The sequence below is a fragment of the Protopterus annectens genome, chromosome 3.part1, assembly GCF_019279795.1.
Source record: "Protopterus annectens isolate FY-2018-M chromosome 3.part1, PAN1.0, whole genome shotgun sequence".
Lineage (NCBI taxonomy): Eukaryota > Metazoa > Chordata > Ceratodontiformes > Protopteridae > Protopterus > Protopterus annectens.
This window is the reverse complement of record NC_056732.1, coordinates 425,548,906-425,570,705: the sequence shown is the minus strand read 5'-3', so window position 1 is coordinate 425,570,705 and position 21,800 is coordinate 425,548,906. Positions and strand designations below refer to the sequence as shown.

The window sequence follows — 21,800 nt, the reverse complement described above, 5'->3', positions numbered from 1 at the left end:
CCCTTCTTTTTGCCATCACAAGAAATGAATAATTGATCTGAAAATCTGAAATATTTAGATCTGTCAAGATAGTATTTGAGTTGTCTGTGTACATCCAAGGTATGGAGTATCCTTTCCCCCTCATTTTTGGGTTTATGAAGGAAAACAGAAGATGGATAGTCTGGCATAAAGTAAACTCTCAAACCATTTTAGGCATACAAGAAGGATTAGTTCTCAAAGAAACCCTGTCCCTTTGGAAAATGTGATAAGGCTGACTTACCATAAGAGCTTGTAACTTACAAAACTTTCTTACACAGGTTAGAGCAATCAGAAAAAAAAAAAAAACATTTTCATTGATAAGAACCTTTCAGCCAGGTTAGCTGGTTCAAATTGAGCAGGTGTTAGCTTCTCTAACGCAGTATTAATATCTCAAGAAGGGGCCTCCAGTTTTCTAGGAGGCCTCTTATGCAAAAGCTCATTCAAAAATATTTTGACATGAGGATGCATTGAAAGAGGAGGATCCATGGGCAAACACGCTGAAATGGATAATAAATGAAACATAAAACCCATGAGACTCAAAATCCTAAGGTATTCCCTTGCAGTCATCAAAGTCTGAGTGGGAAACCTTAGAACTAGTTCTAGATATAGATATATTTTTCCTGTGGTATCCCAAAAACACAATCCTGTGAGAAGCAGTTAAGAAATACTTCTGAATATCTTTTGGAATCCCAGCTTGTGTAAGAGTTCAGTCACCCAAAACAGAGATCCCTGAAACTTTAAAAAGACCCTGTAAAGATAAGCAAGTCATCTGACTGAGGAAGAATGTGGCTATCCTGTAGCCTGCAATGAACTATAACTGGAGCAAGACACCACTCTTGGTGCAGTAGAAAATCCAGAGGGTAAGGCAGAGAACTGATAATGTAATCTAGACACACAAAATCTTAAGGAACCCCTGAAGTCTGGATGAATAGGGATGTCATGATAAGCATCTTTTAAATCTAATGTTACAATGAAAGTTGAATGAAGAAGAAGAAGAGGCAACAAGTTGTGAAGTGACTTTGCTTTGAATTTGGTCAATATTACAAATGAGTTTAGGAAAGAAAGATCCAGAACTGGTCTCTAAGCATTTTCTTTCTTTGGCACTAAAAATATCCTTGAATAAAAACCCTTTCCCACTTGAGAAGGGGACACAGGTTCTGTTACTCCCTGAGACAGCATGTGATGAAGGACATGATGAAACAGAAGAGTCTGGCCTAGTCTAGAGCATGAGGAATTACCCTCTGAAAGGAGGAATTTCCTCCCCCTGTCATCTGTTACATTGCTGAATGATCTTCAGAACCCATTTATCTGAAAGTACATGTTATCAAAGAGAAAAGTAGAGATGCAAACTTTCTGGAAGAAAAAAAAAGGGTCTGCCAGGGTGGGAGAGAAACTTCAGTGTTCTCCACAGGGAAGGGCACGACATTTTGACACAACAGGGAACTCTTCATTGTTCCCTGTCCCAGGACCAACAAGAGTGGCTCTCCCTTCCCCAGTGAGGGGACCCAAAAAGCCACAGATGATGTGGCTAACACTCAGTCCATTGTGGCTGTAGGTGCTAGACCAGAGGGTTCAAGGGTAAAAGATAAGTGGTCTGAGGTACAATTAGTGACCAAGTAGATTAACTCACCTACAGCTCAGGAAAATTGCTAGTCTGCTGTGACGGCAAAGCCTGATTGCTTAACTTTTTCTTTTTGTGGCTGAAGAAGGACCAACCATGGGAGTAACATACTGTTCCACAGTCAATCCAAAAAACATGCATTTTTCCTGGGGAAAACAAGCAACAAATACTGGTAAAAACCAAAAGTCTTTAAAAGTAATTTTTCAGAGACAAACACAGTTGTAGGCACTTTTCAGCCCCACAAAGCAAAATAAAAAAAATTCTCCATGGAAAAGTGGCTTTCAGTTACTTTAAAGAGCATTTAAACAGACAGGATTGCTCCCATTTAAAAGTGCAGTACAGTACAGTACAGTGCTGTGACAGTGCATTAAAATGAACTCTTAGCTTTAAAATAACTTCTTTGAAGAGGAAAGTATTCTTAAATAAATAAAATATACAATGGAACCTTTTTATTTGCCCAAATGGAACTTATCTGCCCAGCAAAGGAGCAGCATAAGCTTACCATTGATCATTGAAAGCCTCAGAGTAGTGCACCCTTCTGTGGCAGTAAAGCTCTGAAGGGCTTGGCACACAAACTTATCATGTAATCAGCTCATCTTCAGCTGCCTGACAGTTTGGTTGTGTGAAGGTGCCCTGAAGCTTTGGAAGCTGGATGGCTATAACATCCTTGTCAGGATATAACTCATAAAGTAAGGCTACTGCAGCAGTGACCAATATGATGATCTATGGACACTGCAGTTTGCAGATGAACACCTGCTGGTCATTGTACATCCAGTGTGGAATGTTCTACAGATAATTTCTATATGAATATATTTCATCAGATCTTGCACTTGTAAGTTAACATGCCAAAAAAGGGAGTTCCTTCCCATTAGTTCCTAGGCACAGAGCTTGAAAAATGAAGAATGGTGTTTCTTTTTCAGATGGCATTTAGCTTCTCCTAAGTAAAAGAGTATCATTTTATACCCAAATCTTCTTACAATGTTATGTTTGAGCCTGAAAATATTATGGAAAAACATAAATGTTCACAGTATACTTTTCTTGTCATGGTGGGGAAAACTTGCTGCAATCTTGGTGGTTTCTTCTTAATCATTATGTCTTCTGCGATATTCTTACAGCAAATAACTGTGTGTGCTTTCTGAAGAATGAAAATTTGATAAGAAAGTTTATTTGGGAGAAGTGCCAGAGCAATATTCTTTAGAAGTTGTCGCATTTACCTTAGAGTATGCAATGTTAGACTGAGATGGCCTTAGCTTTGACCCTCCAACACAACTTAATGGCTCTTGAGGCCTCTATCTCATTGTAGAACCTGTTGAAGGCATAGTGGCTTTGATCTTTGCCCCACAGAACATTAAAGAGGTATTGAGTCTCCCTCACCTGTCATTTAAGAAGACAGTTTACAATGGTGTCTACTTGCAGATTGTTAAACCATATGAGGAAAGTTATGTTTGAAATATTGAAATGGAGCTTGAATATTCATTTTTGGGGTACTTCAGAGATAAAAAATTACTGCAAAAATGTTATAGTAGCAAGACTGTATGAGAAAGAAACAAATAAAGGCACACATTTAGTTAAGTTAGTAAGGGTTATCAAGATGCTGGCTTCTCCTTACCATCTCAGAAAGAGGTTTAATCTGTAACAAAAAGATGTGAAAATATTTTGAATGAATTCAGGCAGTTCAGCATTTATTCCTGAATTCTTTAGTAAAACAAACAGGACCATTTTTAACTGGACAGCTGTCTACTTTACAGGACAAACAAATGTGTATGTAGCTGAAAAGAAGACCTCCCAGATCTATCAATTATTTACCTTAGCAAGCAGGAACCTGAGAAACTAGTCATAGGCATTAGAAGAAATGTAATGATACAGAGTAGCAAATATCAGTAGATCATCAGTTTATATTTTTAAGGACTAGTCATCAAATCAGGCTCATGGCTGCTGGCTGTTGGACTCCTTTTTTAAATATGCAGGATGTGTACCTGCAAAGCAAATAGCTGCGTAGTGTGTGATATGCCTTGTGCAGACGAAGGGCATAAATCTTTGTTTTGTCCTAAGGTTCACCCCATGTGGTCATATATTCATTCTTTTGCAGAATATTTGGTGGATATTCCATTATGCAAGGAGACAAACTGTTGGTTATTGGTGGACTTCACTAAATGCAAGTGGACTTCACTTAGTGCAACAAAATAAGTTGTGCTAAGAAAACCTGGCTGTTCATAATTTTGGTTACCACCAAACTATTTATTGCAACAGAATTAATGGACCTTTTCAGCTAAATAGTAACAAATTGCAAGCTTTGCTTATGTGCTATGCAAACAAGTTATGATCCAAGGCAGGTTTGGAGAGCAGTACAAGACCATGTTTTTTTTAAAAATGCAACCTCTTTGGTCCACTTGTGTGATTTATTAATCTAGACTAGGAACTAGCTGTAGCTTTATGTAAATGGCAGTATTACTGATATATTTCAGTCTGCATTAACGTTCATGATGTTTTTTACAGAGGATCCACTAATGTTAATGTGCAGTCCCCCACCCTTTGATGAATTACTGCTTCAAGGCATTCAGTTATTGGCTTCCATGGGGGAGCTGGATTTTGGCCTTTTAGCTCTGGAGTTTTTAGCCACTATGGCCAACAAGAAGTTGCATTTTGTACTTTGGTTGTGCAATTTGCAACCTCACAACAGTATTCTATTTGTTGTGTGTTTATATCTGTAAAGCATGTTTAATTTGTATTCAATTCCAATTCCTGTTTTGTTCTATTTCTACTTTAATATTTTTATATAGACTTTGTAATATATTTGAGTATAGTGCTGTTTTTTATTGATGTACTCTTTGCTGTCTTTGGAGTATTTCTGTATTTGATAGTATTTCTCTATTACTTGACTTTTCAAAGATGATATCATTTTGGTGGATTTTGAAGTCTGCAAGGGAATAGGGATCAGTGGCTGAATGTGTGGTGTAAGTGACCTGTACTAGTTTTTTTATTTGAAAAGAACAGATATGGTGCACATGAGGTTAGCAATCTGAGTGGTCAGCTTTCCTTGCCCATTTTATAAGGTACAACATGTTGCAGTGACACTGTATGTTCATAGATTCACAGGTGTATACTAAACTAATGAAATCTGAGGCCTTTATAAACCTAGCGAGAAAGTAGCTTCCAGAAGTGGGGTTTGAACTCACTCCTCCACCTGGAGACCTGAATTCCCATCAACCATAAATGGAGTATAATCATTGAGTCTGGTGCCATAGACCACTCATCCGTCTTGACAGTCATGTAGATAAATACTAGGATGGCCATTAATCAGAGGTCAGAATAAAACCCTGTACTTTGAATCTATGAGGTAAAGCCATTAACCATTATGTTGTGAAGGAGTCTCTATAAGAAAAATGCTTGGAAATTAAGAAAACTGAAAGTCACGATCCAAGCAATTTGAATTGTATTTTATTAATGTATTGCAAAATTTATGCACATGCCCATTTACCATTCACAAATATAATACAAAGATTCACATACACATGTATGTTAAATGTGGCACATACCTGTTACTTTAGCTTATGTATAGTTATTTCTGTGTTTATATATGGTAGCTGTAAACAAATAAGCATTTAATTGATGATTTTAATTCCTTGTGTTTTCTTTTAAGCATGTTTAACCACATTTATCTACATTCTATCTTAATATTATTTTTTTTCATTATTTTTATTCACTGCCGTACTTACTTCTCAGAAACATGAAGATGAAAGTGATGCCTGGTTGCAGTGGCAGGTAAGAATAATTTTCAGATTAATTTGCTGATAACATAAGACATTTCTTCCTGCAACACCTGCATAAGAATCATTGATCGATATGCAGGCAGAACCAATCTGACATGTTACCATATCTAAGTATGATTCTATATAGTAGCATTCCTCTTCCTAATAGTGATGCCAAAGACATGTGGTAATTTTTGTTGTGCTACCTTAAATTCAAACATTGTGCTACTTTATCATACTGCACTGGTGCACGAGAGCATAACGTCCGTGTTCTAATAAATGAAAAAGGATTAGCCAAAGAACTGACTTATCAGCAAATCTGCACTAGGAAATTTGTCAAGAGATATGAACCATGTCGTTTCTGAAATGAGAGCCACTACAAAATAGTCATTCACTTATTTCTTTTCTGTTCTAGAGGTTTGTCAGGGTCAGCAGTAAAGGATAGGTGGCAAGGCCATTCAGTTAATCACAGTTGAAAAATCACAAATGAATGTTACAGAATTTCAATGACTGGGTAAATTTCAATGACAGAATGAAATAAAATATTATAAAGGGTACTTTTTATTTAAGAATAATTAAATGATTTAATTATGAGAGTGGAAAGCAGTATTCCAAATTACAGAATAGCATATATACAAGTGACTTTACTAGGTAGTGATGAAACTAAACTATGGTGAACCGATGCAGAGAATAGGTGCACTTACATCACTTACTTTACACAGAGCGGTAAAGGGGTGAGGAGTAAAGTATGGTTTCCACTTCCACTGAAGGTTTGTATTGTCTTATTTGGCCTTTTTGTGTCAATAGAACATTACTGATTTGTTTACATATTTTTTTGTATTGTTAGTGTTAATGTATTTGGGTTAGTTTTGTTTGCATGCAGCTTTACCAGAATGTGTTTTTCACCAGCCATTACGAACACTGATGTTGTTCTATGCAGTTTTAACAGTATCAGTGTTTAATATCTGCAGATAAATATTGTACCTCAGACTACACATTACAGTTAGCCCTACCTTGACTCAAGGCACTCCTCTATTTGTATCACCTTACTAGCATTCTATATCACAGTTAACTGTATGAAAACCAAAGTTTAGGAGAATATTGCCAGAATGATAAAACTGCCTTACAATAAATAGTATGCTTTACAGATCTCCAAAAAAGACAGGGAAATATGTTGTGATCTGAAAATAAAACACCAGAAAAGGCCTCAGGTGTCAGTGCTCTTAGCTACTCTAATGGACTAAAAGGCCAGACCCTCTACTCAGGTCATACAGACTCCTGAGCGGTGATGTCTGCTTAGCCTTCCATGCTATGAATGAATTAGCACTCTATGAATTCCTTTATAAAAACAGAACCAGTGATAAAGCAAATACCTGTTCTAGAAACCTAAATCTATACCACCACATCAATAGTTCCAGATCATATGACAGACACCTAACTCAACATTTCCTCCATTTCTGAAATAGGCTGCCCATACCTACCAAGCAGAGTATTTCCCTAGCAGCATTTAAAACAAGTCTGTGTAGGTGATTGCAGTTTTTCACTGGATATATGTGGATAAACTATACTTAACTGGGAGTATTGTTAACCTCTCACCATGTGACTGAGCTTCTTGATGGTCTCTGATTGTAAGTTTAGTGAGAATCTGTGATCCTACGACTCCAGAAAAGAATAATGAAAAATGTAAATATTGAAATAGTGCATGTGCTTTATTCAAATTGTGTAGTGTAGTGTAGAGGTAATATCAAATAAGGAAATCTCAGTACAGAAATCACAACTAGCCATTTCACAGAAAATGTTCAACCAAAACCAGATGAGGACACAATTTGTACTTTGTGGGCTTTACTACAGACATAGATTCATAAGCACATACTGGGCTACCTGGCTTTGTTTGCTGTTTTATGTCTAGCCAATTTCCCATTTTTGTGCTCAAATGAACCCATCCCATTTGGTTAGAGTTTGACCTTACCCATCCCATGATCAATAATTATATAGTACCCCTGATGAGACTAACTGGGATCACACCATAAATAATTTAAGTGGACCCTTGCTTGGGTTTAAACATTTAGGAGCTGTCTCTGTCCATTAGTAGTACAGTGGTAGTCCTGGGGTAAATTTTGGGGACATTTTGGAGATCCACATGAAGAGCTGGCGGTAAAGCTGCCTACCTCTTGTGAATATCATGAGTGACTCAAGAGGAACTTGAAAACTGCAGTAATGCATGTGAAATTATATTTCACATCACAGGGAATACTAAAGATACTGAAAATTGCACACTTTTCAAGTATGACTGCTGTGGTAGTGAAAGCTGTGGAATTTCATAGATCCTTACTAGGCTATTGAGCTGTGAGGATCTTAAGAAGTATAGCTTTATATGCCCATGGTAGACTTTAGCCCTTATATTTTGCATACAAGTAACCCAGAGAAAGGCCAAACAAGGATATGTAGGGACATTTAACATGTTGTCAATATCCATGAGTGGCAGTGGTGCAAAACCAGGGCTGAATTTGAGGTTACCCATCTATTCATTCAAAATACATTTGTATGGAGTAAGACAAGTGCTTCCCTTAATGCAGAGTGGAAGACAGTTCCATAGAAGAGGTATTCTTTGTGATACAAACCTCTCTCTCCAGCATCTTCTATTTATTTTTCAAAAGAGATTGAAATCCCTTGAGCATGTGTTTATGATACCAGTAGAGAGAGGATACCTCTCATTAGCCTGTATGACACTAAGAAAAGGAACGCTGCTTTGAGACGGCCTACATACCTTGTATGATTAAAGGAACGCTGCTGGACGGGCTTTGAGATATGTATGATTTGCTTGATGCTGCTGATCATACCTATTGTATGATTAAAGGAACGCTTGCTTGATAAAGCCTATACCTTTTGTATGATTAAAGGAACGCTGCTTTGAGACGGCCTACATACCTTGTATGATTAAAGGAACGCTGCTTTGAGACGGCCTACATACCTTGTATGATTAAAGGAACGCTGCTTTGAGACGGCCTACATACCTTGTATGATATGATTACGCTTGCTTTGAGCTTTGAGGCATACTATGTATGATAATGATTAAAAGGAGCGCTGCTTGGGGCTATACATACCTTGTATGATTAAAGGAATGCTGTTTTGAGATGGCCTACATACCTTGTATGATTTCAGCCCTTGATTTTTTTTTTTTTAGTCAAAAAGTTTTGTGGTCACTCCATTTCTGACAGCAACATAACAAAAGGTGCAATGATTGGCATAATAAGTGCTGAGTACAGTGAAACAATTAAGTAACTAGATGTAGATGCACAGGCATAAGCTATGCAGTGAAAAGGATTTCCTTACAACAGTGGATATGTCGTGATCAGTGACAGTTCATGTTGACATAGGTTCCCAGACACCCAACTACAAGATCAATTTTCAGGGGTATATTGCCAATATGATAGTTACATGGGGAGTCATACTTGCAGAAGGATATGATTATACATTTCTTGGTATTTAGTTTTAGTCCATGCTTTTGACACCAAATATTTGTTTCAGTCACAACGTCTTGGAAGATCTTGGTGCCATCTGACAGTTTATGTCATCTGCAAACTTGGCTACCCATAAACTCTTACCATTAATTGCTACCTCCAAGAAGTAAATGCCAAAGAGGAGTGGTCCAAGGATTGAACCCTGGAATACACCCCTAGTGACTGGTCTTTTGGAAGAGATATAGCCACCCATCATAACTCCTGGGTTATTTTTGTGAGCCAGATTGCTTTCCAAATTAGTTATGTATTGATTGACATTCAGCCAGGAGAGATTATTTACAATATGTGAGTGTGGCATGGTGGTGAATACCTTTGCAAGGTCTATATATGAGTTGTATACTTTTTTGCCCTCATCCATTGTTTCAATAACTTTTTTTGAAGAAGTTGACCAGGTTAAGTATGAGAACCCACCCTTCATGAATCTGATCTCTGTTGGATTAAAATATATGTTGGTTACCTGTTTGTATTAATTCCATAATGCTGCTTTCCATATCCTTGCAGTTACGACTGGTCAGATCTATGGGTTTATAATTGCCCAGGTCCATTGAAGCTTCATCATTGTGCAAGGGAACTCATGTGCATGAAAAACAATAAGACCATGTGACACAACTCAAAACAGCGTAGATACACAGTAGATGTCTCATTGCTTAGTACTCTATAACATACTATTTTTTTTTTGGTGGGAGACAAATTAATAAAATTGTGGGAGTTGATGCATGCATATATCCAGTAAACATCATGTAAAGCACTGAATTTATTCAAATAATCTGCAACATTTATCTTGTAGCTTCTTAATACACAATATGGATAATAGTTGCTACAGTGCTATTAATAACCACTAACTTAAAATTTTCACAACAGCAGTAGTTGAATATTAATGACTTCAGGTTTGGAACATGATGAGTCACTGAATGTCTCCAAATCCTGGAGACTCATTCTGTGTTGTTATATAACAATGTAAGAGCCATCTGGTGCAATACAATGTGGATCATATTTTAGAAAAAATAACAAGGGACAGTACAATCTCTGACATATCATTCTTATTTCTTCAAAGGAATGAAACACTGAGTTTAAATTGTGTGTGAGCGCATGCACATGCATATGTGTGTGCGTGTGTGCTTGTGTGCGTGTGTGTGTGTGTGTGTGTGTGTGTGTGTGTGTGTGTGTGTGTGTGTGTGTGTGTGTGTTCGTGTGTGCGTGTGTGTGTGTGTGTGTGCTTGTTTGTGTGTGGGTGCCTGCTTCTGGCACTTCTTAATAATAGCATCCACCAACACTTGACTAATGCAAGTTCCAATCATATAGGCTTAGTTAGCAATGAATTTTGCTTAATTTATTTTAAAATTCAAAATTACATGATTGCTCTCCAGTTAGTACTTTAGCTAAGGCTATTAAATTAAAAAGCATGGTATTTAAAAATAAACTGTGACACTTTCTTTCACCACTGATACATCACTCATTCAGCTCTGCTACTGAACAATTTTTCTAAGACGTGCCTAAATTCAGACACATACTCATCAGGCTTGGCATTAAAATATTTAACCAGTAAAAACTCACAAGCTATGGCAAGGAGTATGTCCAAATAATCTACAAAATCCAAAACGTCAGTACTTAGCTCTCATTTAGTAAGAGAATAACTGGCAATGGTAAACGCTCTGACACCCCAGACTTACAACCTTCTAACAGACATAAAACCTGCACTATACAATCGGATTGTTTTTACAGGCTAGTTTAAATATATGCCTGAAAGACTGGGTAAAATAGTATAAAAGATGTTTGCAAATCAGTTTTGTCAGAGTGGTTAAAGATGGCGCTAAACTATTTTTACCTCAAAGGTAAAAGAGCTGCTAATTTAGGTAAAGACAGACTAACAAGTAGTCAGCCATACTCTATCACAATGTAACACTCAATAGTTCAATCCACTAGAAATGCTTATTTTTGTTAAAGGGTATTTACTTTTACACACTAATCCTGAGTTCCAACTAGGAAGGTCCATTTACAGTGAATGCCTAGAGAGAACAGTTCCAAACATGTGAACAATAAAATTATACAATGACTGGCCATTAATATTTGAAAATGAGCATGCTGATTGACCAGCCCAACTAGCATGCCCACTGTAAATCCCAGAATATACCGACAGAAAAAGATCTGGTCACCCAAACTTCTTTTCGTTTGTATATTCCATAACTTTTATTTTTTTTTTTACAAAAAATAAAAAAAAAATCTATAGTCTGGACCCCAGACATACCAGAGAGGCAGCATGGAGGAAATACAAAGGAAATCAGGTACGTTATTTAAAACTAAAGACACATACCTGATTTTCTTTGCATTTCCTCCATTCTGTCTCTGTCTCCTACCCCTAATGTAGCTGAAACTTTTTTAATAAAAAAAAAAAAATGGATCAATGGAGACTTTCTTTTCTCCATTGCTTCCTTTTCAAAGCATTGATGTACTGGATATGCATGGGAATGCAAGTCCTGTACACATGCGCAGTATATCAAAACAAGGCAGCAGGATACCACCAGCCATGGAAGAACAGTACTGCGCCATTATACAAAGATATTATTTAAGAAAAGTAAGTATTTTTTTTCTTAAATAATGTCATTGTATAATAGCAATAACCGATTCCATGGTTGTGGTATATTGAAATTTACCCACAGTTGGCTTTATTTAATCACTCAAGCTTTGCCCTCATGATTAAACCACACCAACCATGGGTAAATCTTCAATATACCACATCACATCATCAGTTATTGTTTAAGTAATCCATGATATAGAATGCAGATGAATTAACAGAAAATAATTGGAGGATTAGTACAGAAAGATAGCAAAATGCATATAAAACTGTCATATTCTGTTATCAGTTTAAGCAAATATATGGTACATTACACAAGTTATTATTAGAGAGATATTCAAGCTATCTGATCATTATCATAAACATTAAAGCTTCCAAAAATGTGAGAATCATACAGAAATCATTCATTCATTCATTTTCTATTCAGTCTGATTCTCTCCCAACGGAGCTATTTTGGCTCACCCTTATCATATTAGTACAGTACCTGCTTACACAGAAGATGCAGCTCATCCTGACACTCAGTGGTTGTAGAGTCTAATTGTCAGTGAGGTGCCTTCTCATCACACACACACAAACACACTCATGTCACATGACACACATGCCTCTAAGTAATTTAGACCATTACCAATTCACTTGCATCATATCTTCATGATGTGGGTGCAAACCCAAGCACCCAGCATAAACCCATGTTTCACACGGAGGGTATACAAACTCTTCACAGAAGGTATGACAGCTGAGACCGGAGATCCAAACATTAGTTGGCATCAGCTCTAAATGATGTGCCACGATGCTGCTCATCTGTCACTCAGTAGCAGTACAATGGGTAAGGTATATAGTACATCAGCATGGAACAAATATTAAATTAGATATTTAAATTTCAGATGCATTTTACTGTAAAAAGGAATGCTACTTGTCTTTTTTTTAATAAATTAAATGCTTTGATTACTGTAACAGGCCTTGTCTAGGATAAACAAAAACAGCTGTTAGAACCAGAGATGATGATTTATAAATGTTTCTTTTAACATTAAATCTTTTAGATTGTTGCAATCCCAACATGTGGGACCTTTGCTGTAATCGTTTTTAATCATAATAATGTAGTATTATGTGTTAAATACTCACTTGGAGGACTTTTTGGATGATACACATAACCCACCTTGAGCTTAATAAAGAAGTTCTTATTGTGTCACAAAACAAGTAATTAATGCATTAGATACTGTGTATTCTAGTGTTGTAATCTGGGTAGGGCTCTAAGCAAATGACATGAGATTTATATATCTTATTTTAGTACACTTAAATTTCTTAATCAGACTAGAAGCACTGGGAATTAATGTATCTTGTAAGGGCTAAACAGGAGACATTGATCCGGCTGAATGATTTGTTTGGGATAGCCCAATGTGCAAGAGGAATCTGTAAAATGAAATGCTGTAAGAATAAAAGAAGATAATAGGTACGATTACAATATCGCCGTGGTTACATTATCACATGGCAAACAGAAGCCTAGAGAAAGTGTACACAGTGGCAGTTTTATTATCAGAAAGGAAATGGGTATCTCCATACAATCATGTGATCCAGTAATAAGAACATCATATTAAAACTGAATAAGGAAGGGAAGAAAAAATACATGGATTTGAAGAGGCATAATTAACTGAAGTAAAAAAAAAGAAGCACTTGTTTGCAAAAATTCACAGTGTAACTTACAAATGCGTTTCAGCTGAGTATTCACTGACAGAAACACAGTACAAAAGTAGTTTTACAAAGTAATGCTTACTTCTTCCTTGAAAGAGGCATCTCTGTCTTGCATTGTTTATTGTCAAACCAAGCAAAGAAAATGTTTACACAGCATTTCTAGGTAAAATGCATAAATCACCTGAAAATAATTATGTCATGAGCAAGATGTCTTATGTAAAAATGCAGGCAACACATTCTGCAACAGATATTATTCAAAATATCCAATAAAAGGTGAATATGTACAACTACAAGAAACAACTTTTGGTGGGGAGGGTACAGTAAAAATTTTAAAACGTTGAGGGCTAAACACATTCCACATGGATTATATTATTCCAGAAGGAGATATAAATTAGCACAAGGCTGCATTCAGAATCTGGAATGCAATATAAAGACATATTCTTATCTTGTTCTGGTCAGAAATTAGATTTATTGTCACAGATTTGTAAAATATCTACAAAATATGTTGTGGATTCAGAAGGGGTGAAGATGGTCAGGCATATGCATACAATAGATATTCACCATTTATTTGAGTTTTACAGAAGGTTACTTATTCATAAATCAAAGTCTGAGTTTACCCAGTAAGCAGAAAAATTTAGTTTTTATGTACCAATTCTCCTTTAGTTACCAATTAAGCCTCTGTTTTGTCAGCTCCATGATGTACAGGGATAGATCCCTGCCTACAGTGCAGGTTATGCAAGTTAGATTAGTAGCTTAGGTGCCTGTGGGAGCTGGGCAGGGAGGATACCCATAAGTGACTGTTGCTAGGTTGCCCACCCTTTGGGGAGGGATGCTGTTCAGGGTCACCACATAGGCAGTACCTAGTGGCAACGTTAGGTGCTTCACCCAGTGGATTCAAAGCCTCCCAAACCTGAACTGTTAGAATTTGTTCTCACTGTAAGCTTAGGGGAACTTCCCCTCAGAAGACAGTAACCAAGTGTCACTCATCTTGTCTCGATATAATAGACAAGTCTTTTTGGGTTCTGTTCAAGCAGCTTTATTATGTACAAACACATTACGATTATAGCTATTAACTTTAACTTAGGTAACTTATATACAAACTAGCTACATTCATTCTCACATGCTTACTCTCTGGCTACACTTTCAAAATAGCACTAGGTACAACATGTGCCCGTTATTTATATGTGCACATTCATCACTTCCTATGCTTCTTAAAGACACATCATACAATGTGCTTTACATCCTTCCTCTTTGGAAAAATGTGATACAGAAAAAATCAATTAACATGCAAGTGGTACAGATAGCTTTTGTCATGCATTATACAAAACTATGTACGTATATACAATTATGTCCAACTCGCCGTGTATCTCACACCTGGTTTGGACGTGTGACCACATCAAGTGATGTAAAACTGGGATTCAGGCTTAGCACCTGGACTCATTTCTTTAGAGTGTTCAACATTCGGAGTGTCTGGAACATTCTTAGGACTGGAATCAGATGGTATGACATGTTCTGGAATAGGAACAATGTCTGAGTGATTCTGAGACTTAGAGTCTATAAACGCATTGGTAACAATTTTTGTGCAGAAAGGAGGTGCCTGCGATTCCTCCGGTACTCCACAGCCTTGGAATCTACAAGGTAGGACCTTGGCTTACACCTGTTATCTGTCCAATCCGGTCAAAACCTTTTGCCATTTCTATCCTCACTGCCTCTCCTTTTTTTAATGGATGAAGAAATCTGCTCGATTTGTCATAGCTGGACTTCTGTGTGGACTACCAAGGACTGAAAAATGGATGTTTCCACTTGGTAATAACAGTAGTGGATGTTAGATTAGGTAGTAAGTCAATCTCAAAACAGTTTGAATAAGACTCTACCAATACTAAAAAATGCTGATTGTTTTGCTCGAATATGTCAGTGGTAACTGTTGACCAAGGTAGTTCAGGAACTTGAATTAGCTGAAGTGGTTCTCTTAGTAAATGTGGTTTAGTACTGTTGCATACTGAACAAGAAGAAAGTACTTTATCAATGTCTTTCACCAGTGAAGGCCATAATACTAATCCTCTCGCCCTTCTTTTGGTAGAGTTGGAACCTAGGTGACCACGATGCAAAATGGATATATTCATGTTGCAAGGAAGAAGGAATAACAATTTCAGGACCTCTGAAAATAATGTCATCTTCCATCAACATCTCATCTCTCTAAGGAAAATAAGTTTGAACTTCAGGTGGTACACTATATTGCTTTGACAACAATCCAACATTAATTTAGTAATTCAGCTTCTGCAAAATTGAATCAGTCTTACTATGATCTCTCAGCTCATCAAGTCTTGTAGTAGAAAAATTATGCACTGCCATTACATCAAAGTCAAAATTCTCTGTGTCAAGCTGTTCCATTGTATTTCTGGATGATCTGGATAAGGTATCAGCCAGATAACAAAGTTTTGCCTTTTGTATAAACCATTTTGAAGTTGTAGTTTTGCAATTTGAGCATCATTCTTTGCAATTTTGCTGCAGCAGAATGCATAGGCTACTTTAGAATGGTAACTAGAGGTTGGTGATCAGTTTCAATTTGAATAGCTCGAATATAGATATAATCATGAAACTTGTAACATGCAAATACTATTGCTAAATGTTCTTTCTCAATTTGAGCATCTTGCATCTTAGTTTGGTAAGTGTTCTAGATGCATAGGCTAGTGGTCTGCCTTCCTGAAGAATAACTGCGTCAAGACCAAATTTTGAAGCACCACAGGAAAGCGTGACCGGTTTATTGACATCATAATATCTCAATCTAGGTGGAGTGGCAATTTTCTGCTTAAGGTCTTCAAATGCCTTTGCATGCTGTTCCAACCAAGACCATGTAACATTTTTGCACATTATCTCTATTAAATGTGATGTCAACTCACTGAAGTCCGGTATAAACTTGCCTAGATAGTTGATCATGCCTAGAAAACATTGTAGAGCTTGAACAATATCTGGTGCAGACATCTCAAGAATAGCTGTTTGCTTGGACGGGTCTGGTCTTAGCCAGTGCTAGTAAATAAATGACCTACATGCATAACTTCTGGTAGTCTGAATTTGCACTTTAGAGGATTGAGCTTTAAGTTTACTTCACGTGCTTTGTCTAGAACTCTTTTAAGGATTCTGTCATGCTCTGCTTCACCATTGTCTCCAACTAAAGAATCATCTACTTTTATGGCACAAATTTAAGCTGAAAATGTTGCTTTATTGCATGCTAGAAGACTTCACTTGCAGGATTTATTCCAAATGGCATCTTTAGGAATCTATATTTGCCAAATGGGATACCAAAAGTGGTCAGTAATGAGGATGTGCAATCAAACATTACTTGTCAAAATGAACTCTTTGCATCTAAAACAGAAAAAAACAGTGGCATTCGGTATTAGGGCTGCAACCTCTTAAACTGTACACATTGGATGATGTGGTCTGCTTTGTTCAAATCTCTTGGTTCAATATATATTCTGATTTCATCTGAGCCTTTCTTGTGGGCTGCTACCATTGGTGACACCCATTCAGTTGGTTCTGTAACTGGACAAATCACACCTTGCTGCACCATTTTATCAAAATGAGCTTTGACTTTATCTTGCATAGCTATTGGAACTTTTCTTGCTGGTCAGACTACTGGACTGACTTCTTGGTCAACTGGAAGTTTGCCCAACTTGTCATCGAAAACATTGGCATATTCTGAGAAAATGGCTTCAGAAAAATTGGAACTAGGATATGCACTTATATGATGAACTTCTTTGGTAAAACAAAGCAGATTAATTCTCAAACTGTCTTGGAGACCCAATAATGACTGCACAGGTCTTCGCACTATGTAGAATAACAAGTTGTAACAGTTCCTGGTTAAATAACATGAAAGTACTACTGAGCCTTCGGTTTGAATTTCTTCACCTCCATAAGCAACAAGTTTTGCACTACTTGCCACATTGAGTTGCTCATTAGTTCTCACCCTAGCAAATGTGTCTGCTGATATAACATTATACGTTGAACCAGTGTCTACTTTGAGCTTGGTGGATTTACCATTGATCTGAACAGTACAAAACACTTTGTTCCTTACCAATAAATTCACTGTGTTGACCCTTTCACCAATTACTGAGACACCATCTACATAGAAAGTAGACTGCTGCAATTCTACTTGATCAGTTTGCTTTTTTTTGTGTGACCTCTCTTTGTAACTCTGTGAGGTTTACTTGATTTGCAAAACCTTTGAAAATGATTCCATTTTTTTTTACTTTGTGACATTGCTGACCAAATGCTAAGCATTTTTCTCATTTAGACTTGTGATATGCACAACTGCAGCAGTTAACAATAAAGCTAAATTTGGGTTTTGCTGACTCACGCTTGTACTGCACTGAGCATTTTCTTTTCTTAGAACTTGATGGAAAACTATGTGGTTTCCCTGGTGAACCAGCAGGGGCTGAGGCTGCCATGTGCTTACTCCTGCTTCTGTTTGCAAAGTTTTGCATCCTGTCTACATTTGCTCTGGAGCCTGCTGAAATCATGCTCTTGTCATTTGCAAGCATACTTGTGTGCCTTTCTGTGACTTTATGGATTTGACAAATTTTAATGGCTTTACTCAACATTAAATCACAGTCACAAAGCAAAATCTTTCTCACAGCAGCGCTATTAATACCACACACAAGCCTGCCCTTTATCAACTCATCTTTTAAGTCCCCAAACTGACAACATTTAGCCTTGTTTCTCAGGTCAGTAATATAAGTTGCAAAAGTTTCCCCTGGTTTCTGATCTCTTGCGTAAAACAAATGCCTCTCTAATGTAATATTTGTTTGGGGGTTACACATTTCTCTGAACTTGTGCTTCAAACACTTGGGATCTTCCCTTGATTCAGCCTCTACAACAATAAGATGATTTTCACCTTCTTCCTCATATATTGCTGGTGCATACACAAATTAATGCTCTCTTTCTATGACCTCTGACCCAGCTAGGTTTAGCAAAATGAATGCCCTGCTGCTTGCATCTTTGTCAGAATAATCTGCTTGTATAAAAATATCATACTCTTGCTCAAATATTCTTCAATTCTCTGCAATATTCTGATCAAATACAAGTGGTGAGGGCTTTTGAAATCCATCTGCCTTATTAACACATACCAGTGAAGGATTTTTTACAAATATGCATAAATACGCACACATGCCAGAAATTTATGCCAGTACTTTGTCCAATGACACAACGAGCCTGTGAATGACTGAATTTTACGAAATACATTTCTCGGGCACTTTAACACTCTAAAAATTGTCATATAGCAAAAGTAATTTATTTTAAGAAACATTTCAAATAACTGAACCCTGCAAATGAATTGAGCAGAAGAAGCTCATAGTAAGAAACATTTCAAAGTAACTGGACTTTGCAAATAGACAATAGACAACACACTGAAACTTCCCCAAATGGCGGCACTTTGCTGGATAATTCTTTACAGTGCAGGAAACACTCTGTAATGGCAGCACTTTGCAAATAGACACATCCAGCACAAGAAACTTTTCAGAATGGCTGTATTTGACTGCACTTTACAAAATAGTTGCACCTTGCACACAAATAAACTCTTCGGAATACATGCACAGTAATGACCATACACTATAAGCACTTTCACACACTTTGAGATACTTCAAATAACTATAGTTATGCCCTTGATATAATACAAAGTCATAGTTATGTCAAAACACAACATTTTACCAAAAAAACATGTGGTCACCTTGCTTTATTTATGCATAATCTGCCCTTTTTTCTAACCTTGTTATATTTGTTTTGCTCACTTAATCTATTTTCATGCCCATTGTACTTTTGTTGTGCTCGATTTACTCTAAGCATGCCCATTTTGCTTTAAACACATTTGTTTTGCTTTAAACATGCCTGTTTTGCTTTAAACACATTTGCTTTGCTTTAAACATACTTGTTTTGCTTTAGACATGCTTATTTTGCTTTTAAACATGTTTGTTTTGCTTTAAACATGCTTGTTTAATCAGATATCTTAATCTTAAACATTTTGCTTGATTAATAACCCTTTTGTGTCTTTTTCTTGTTTAATAATGTGGCGCATTCCCTTGTAATGCTCAGTTTTATCTCTTTTAAAAAGTAAACTGTTTGTGCAAGTTTTCAATACCTTTGGTTCTTTTCTGGCTCTTTTCCATGCTCATTTTTTCTTAGTTTACCTTCATTGTTATCTCTGCACCTCATGGCACTAAATATCAATCTCTGCAATCCCACTTCTGACACCATGTCACTCGTCTTGTCTTGATATAATACACCAGTCTTTGTGGGTTCTGTTCAAGCAGCTTTATTATGTACAAACACATTACGATTATAGCTATTAACTTCAACTTAGGTAACTTATATACAAACAAAATACATTCATTCTCACATGCTTACTCTCTGGCTGCACTTTCAAAATGTCACTAGGTACAACACCTGTGCAGTATTTATATGTGTACATTCATCACTTGCTATGCTTCTTAAAGACACATGCACACTGTGCTCTAAACTGAGGAACTTAAAACAGCTGCTGAGGGGCATGGAGGAGGTTTAAGGAGAAAGCTAACCCAGAAACTACCACCTGACACTCTATGGCAAATGCAGGAAAAATTGGAAATGCTGGGCAGAAATAAATGGTCTATAGGTCTCTTGCCTAGTCCCTGATACCTGTCTCCCATCCTCCAGAACATATGAATCAAATGGATGCAGGTAGAGGATTCACTGGGTGAGGACCTGGAGGGAACAAAAGCAAGTGTTTCAATCTCTTTGTTTACTTCAGGTACATTTTCAGCCATGTATTGGTCCTACCTATATATACAATCCATTTCTTAGAGGATTATGTGATGTGTTGCTTTAGACATAATTGATATTATGCAAGTTTTAATTTCTTTTCTGCTGTAAATTTACTTCAACCAGCTAGTTTTAAAGCAACAGAATTTTTTTATTCTGAATGGAGTGAATCAGTAAGATATGCTGCCACAGATTTTGTCTGACAGATGTTTAATCTAAAAGGTTTTCATTAAGCTAATTTTAAATGACAGAATATTGTTTTATTTTTGAATTGCAGACTGAGGAACCAATATTTTCTAAAGATGGAAGAAAATTTTTCTTTATACGAGCAATCCCCCAGGGAGGGAGGGGAAAGTTCTTCCATATTGCCATGTCTTCTTCACAGGTATATTAATTTATTAATTACTATATTCTTGCAAGAATAATAATTATTTTAATGAAATGTATGAATGTAGTGGTGTATGATTCCAGGTGTATTTAGCTTGTCGCATATGTTCTGATCATTAGTTTTAGGTCTTGTGCCCCTGATAAAGGCCACCAATTCACTCACTTTATACTATTATACTGGACACAAAGCTTGCTGTTCTATTTTAGACAAAACTTAATTCCTCATTTATTCCAAATCAGATCTAGTAAACTTGTAATAAATGGTTTATATATCAGAACTGCTTCATTTAGATATTGAATACCGTATTTAGACGTGGACAAGTAATATATTATTACAAAATAGTAGATACTATGCATGTATAACACAGAGGATTATGAGTGGGTCCCTAATCATAAGCAGCTTATTATGTATTTGAGACATGGATACTGACATCCATATCAAGAACATTCGATGAAATGTTATAATCGATGAGCAGATCATATTTCTTTGTGATGCATAAAACTTTATCTGCTTTACGTCCTACCAGTTACAGAAAAAAGGGGTAGCAGCACAAAGAGTTGTATTGGCTTTCAAGGCCTTTGAAAGCTGATAAAGTACTTAGCCCTGTCAGAGCGCAATCAGAAATAAAGTGGCCCTCCACAGAACAAACGGCTTTTAAAATCTGTTATTTTGACACACTTCTTGCTTATACGTGTGTTAGAGTGAGATTTTAACAGCTTCTAAAAGTTGTTTTACCTTCTACGGCTGTTCTTTGACAGCTGGTATAGTTTGCTGTAAAGCCCTATCATGAAAGCTGATCTTAACATGGCGTAAGAGTACTTAACAAAAGGTTGTTAATCATCTTTCTGACATCACAAGCTGCTTGTAAGTTTGTCTTTTCCCATCATCTAATCATTTGAAAGAAATTTCAAAACTCTGAGTAATGAAATCTATATACACATGCACTACATGCACACACACACACACACACACACACACACACACACACACACACACACACACACACACACACACACACACACACACACACACGCACACACACACACACACACACACACACACACACACACACACACACACACACACACACACACACACACACACACACACACACACACACACACCTATCTATATATATGTATGTATGTACATATGGGTCCCTGTCACAAGCACAGGCTGAGAATATCGATATTGTGGAAACTCAAACAACATAGACAGTCATTGTGAGAGGATAACATACAGTGAAGATTGGAGTTTTGCTCCTTCTCCACTATAATGCAATCTTAGAATTAGTATATATAATTAGCAGGGTGTTGGGGAGGCAGGTGCTGGGGGGCTTACCCCCTGCAAAAAAGCAGCTGTTGTGAGACTGAGTGTATGTGTCTGTGTATGTGTGTGTGTGAGAGCATATATGTGTGTATATATATATATATATATATATATATATATATATATA

At 36.8% G+C, this 21,800-nt stretch overlaps 1 protein-coding gene across 1 annotated transcript in view; it reads left to right on the top strand.

Annotated features, from left to right (window-relative positions):
* DPP6 (dipeptidyl peptidase like 6) overlaps positions 1 to 21,800 on the top strand; it is a 2,722,860-nt gene that overhangs the window by 2,177,727 nt on the left and 523,333 nt on the right. Inside the window, exons 12-13 of the mRNA XM_044066886.1 lie at positions 5,363 to 5,401; positions 20,234 to 20,341. Of these exons, the coding sequence (XP_043922821.1) occupies positions 5,363 to 5,401; positions 20,234 to 20,341 (147 nt within the window). The remainder of the gene's footprint in view (positions 1 to 5,362; positions 5,402 to 20,233; positions 20,342 to 21,800) is intronic.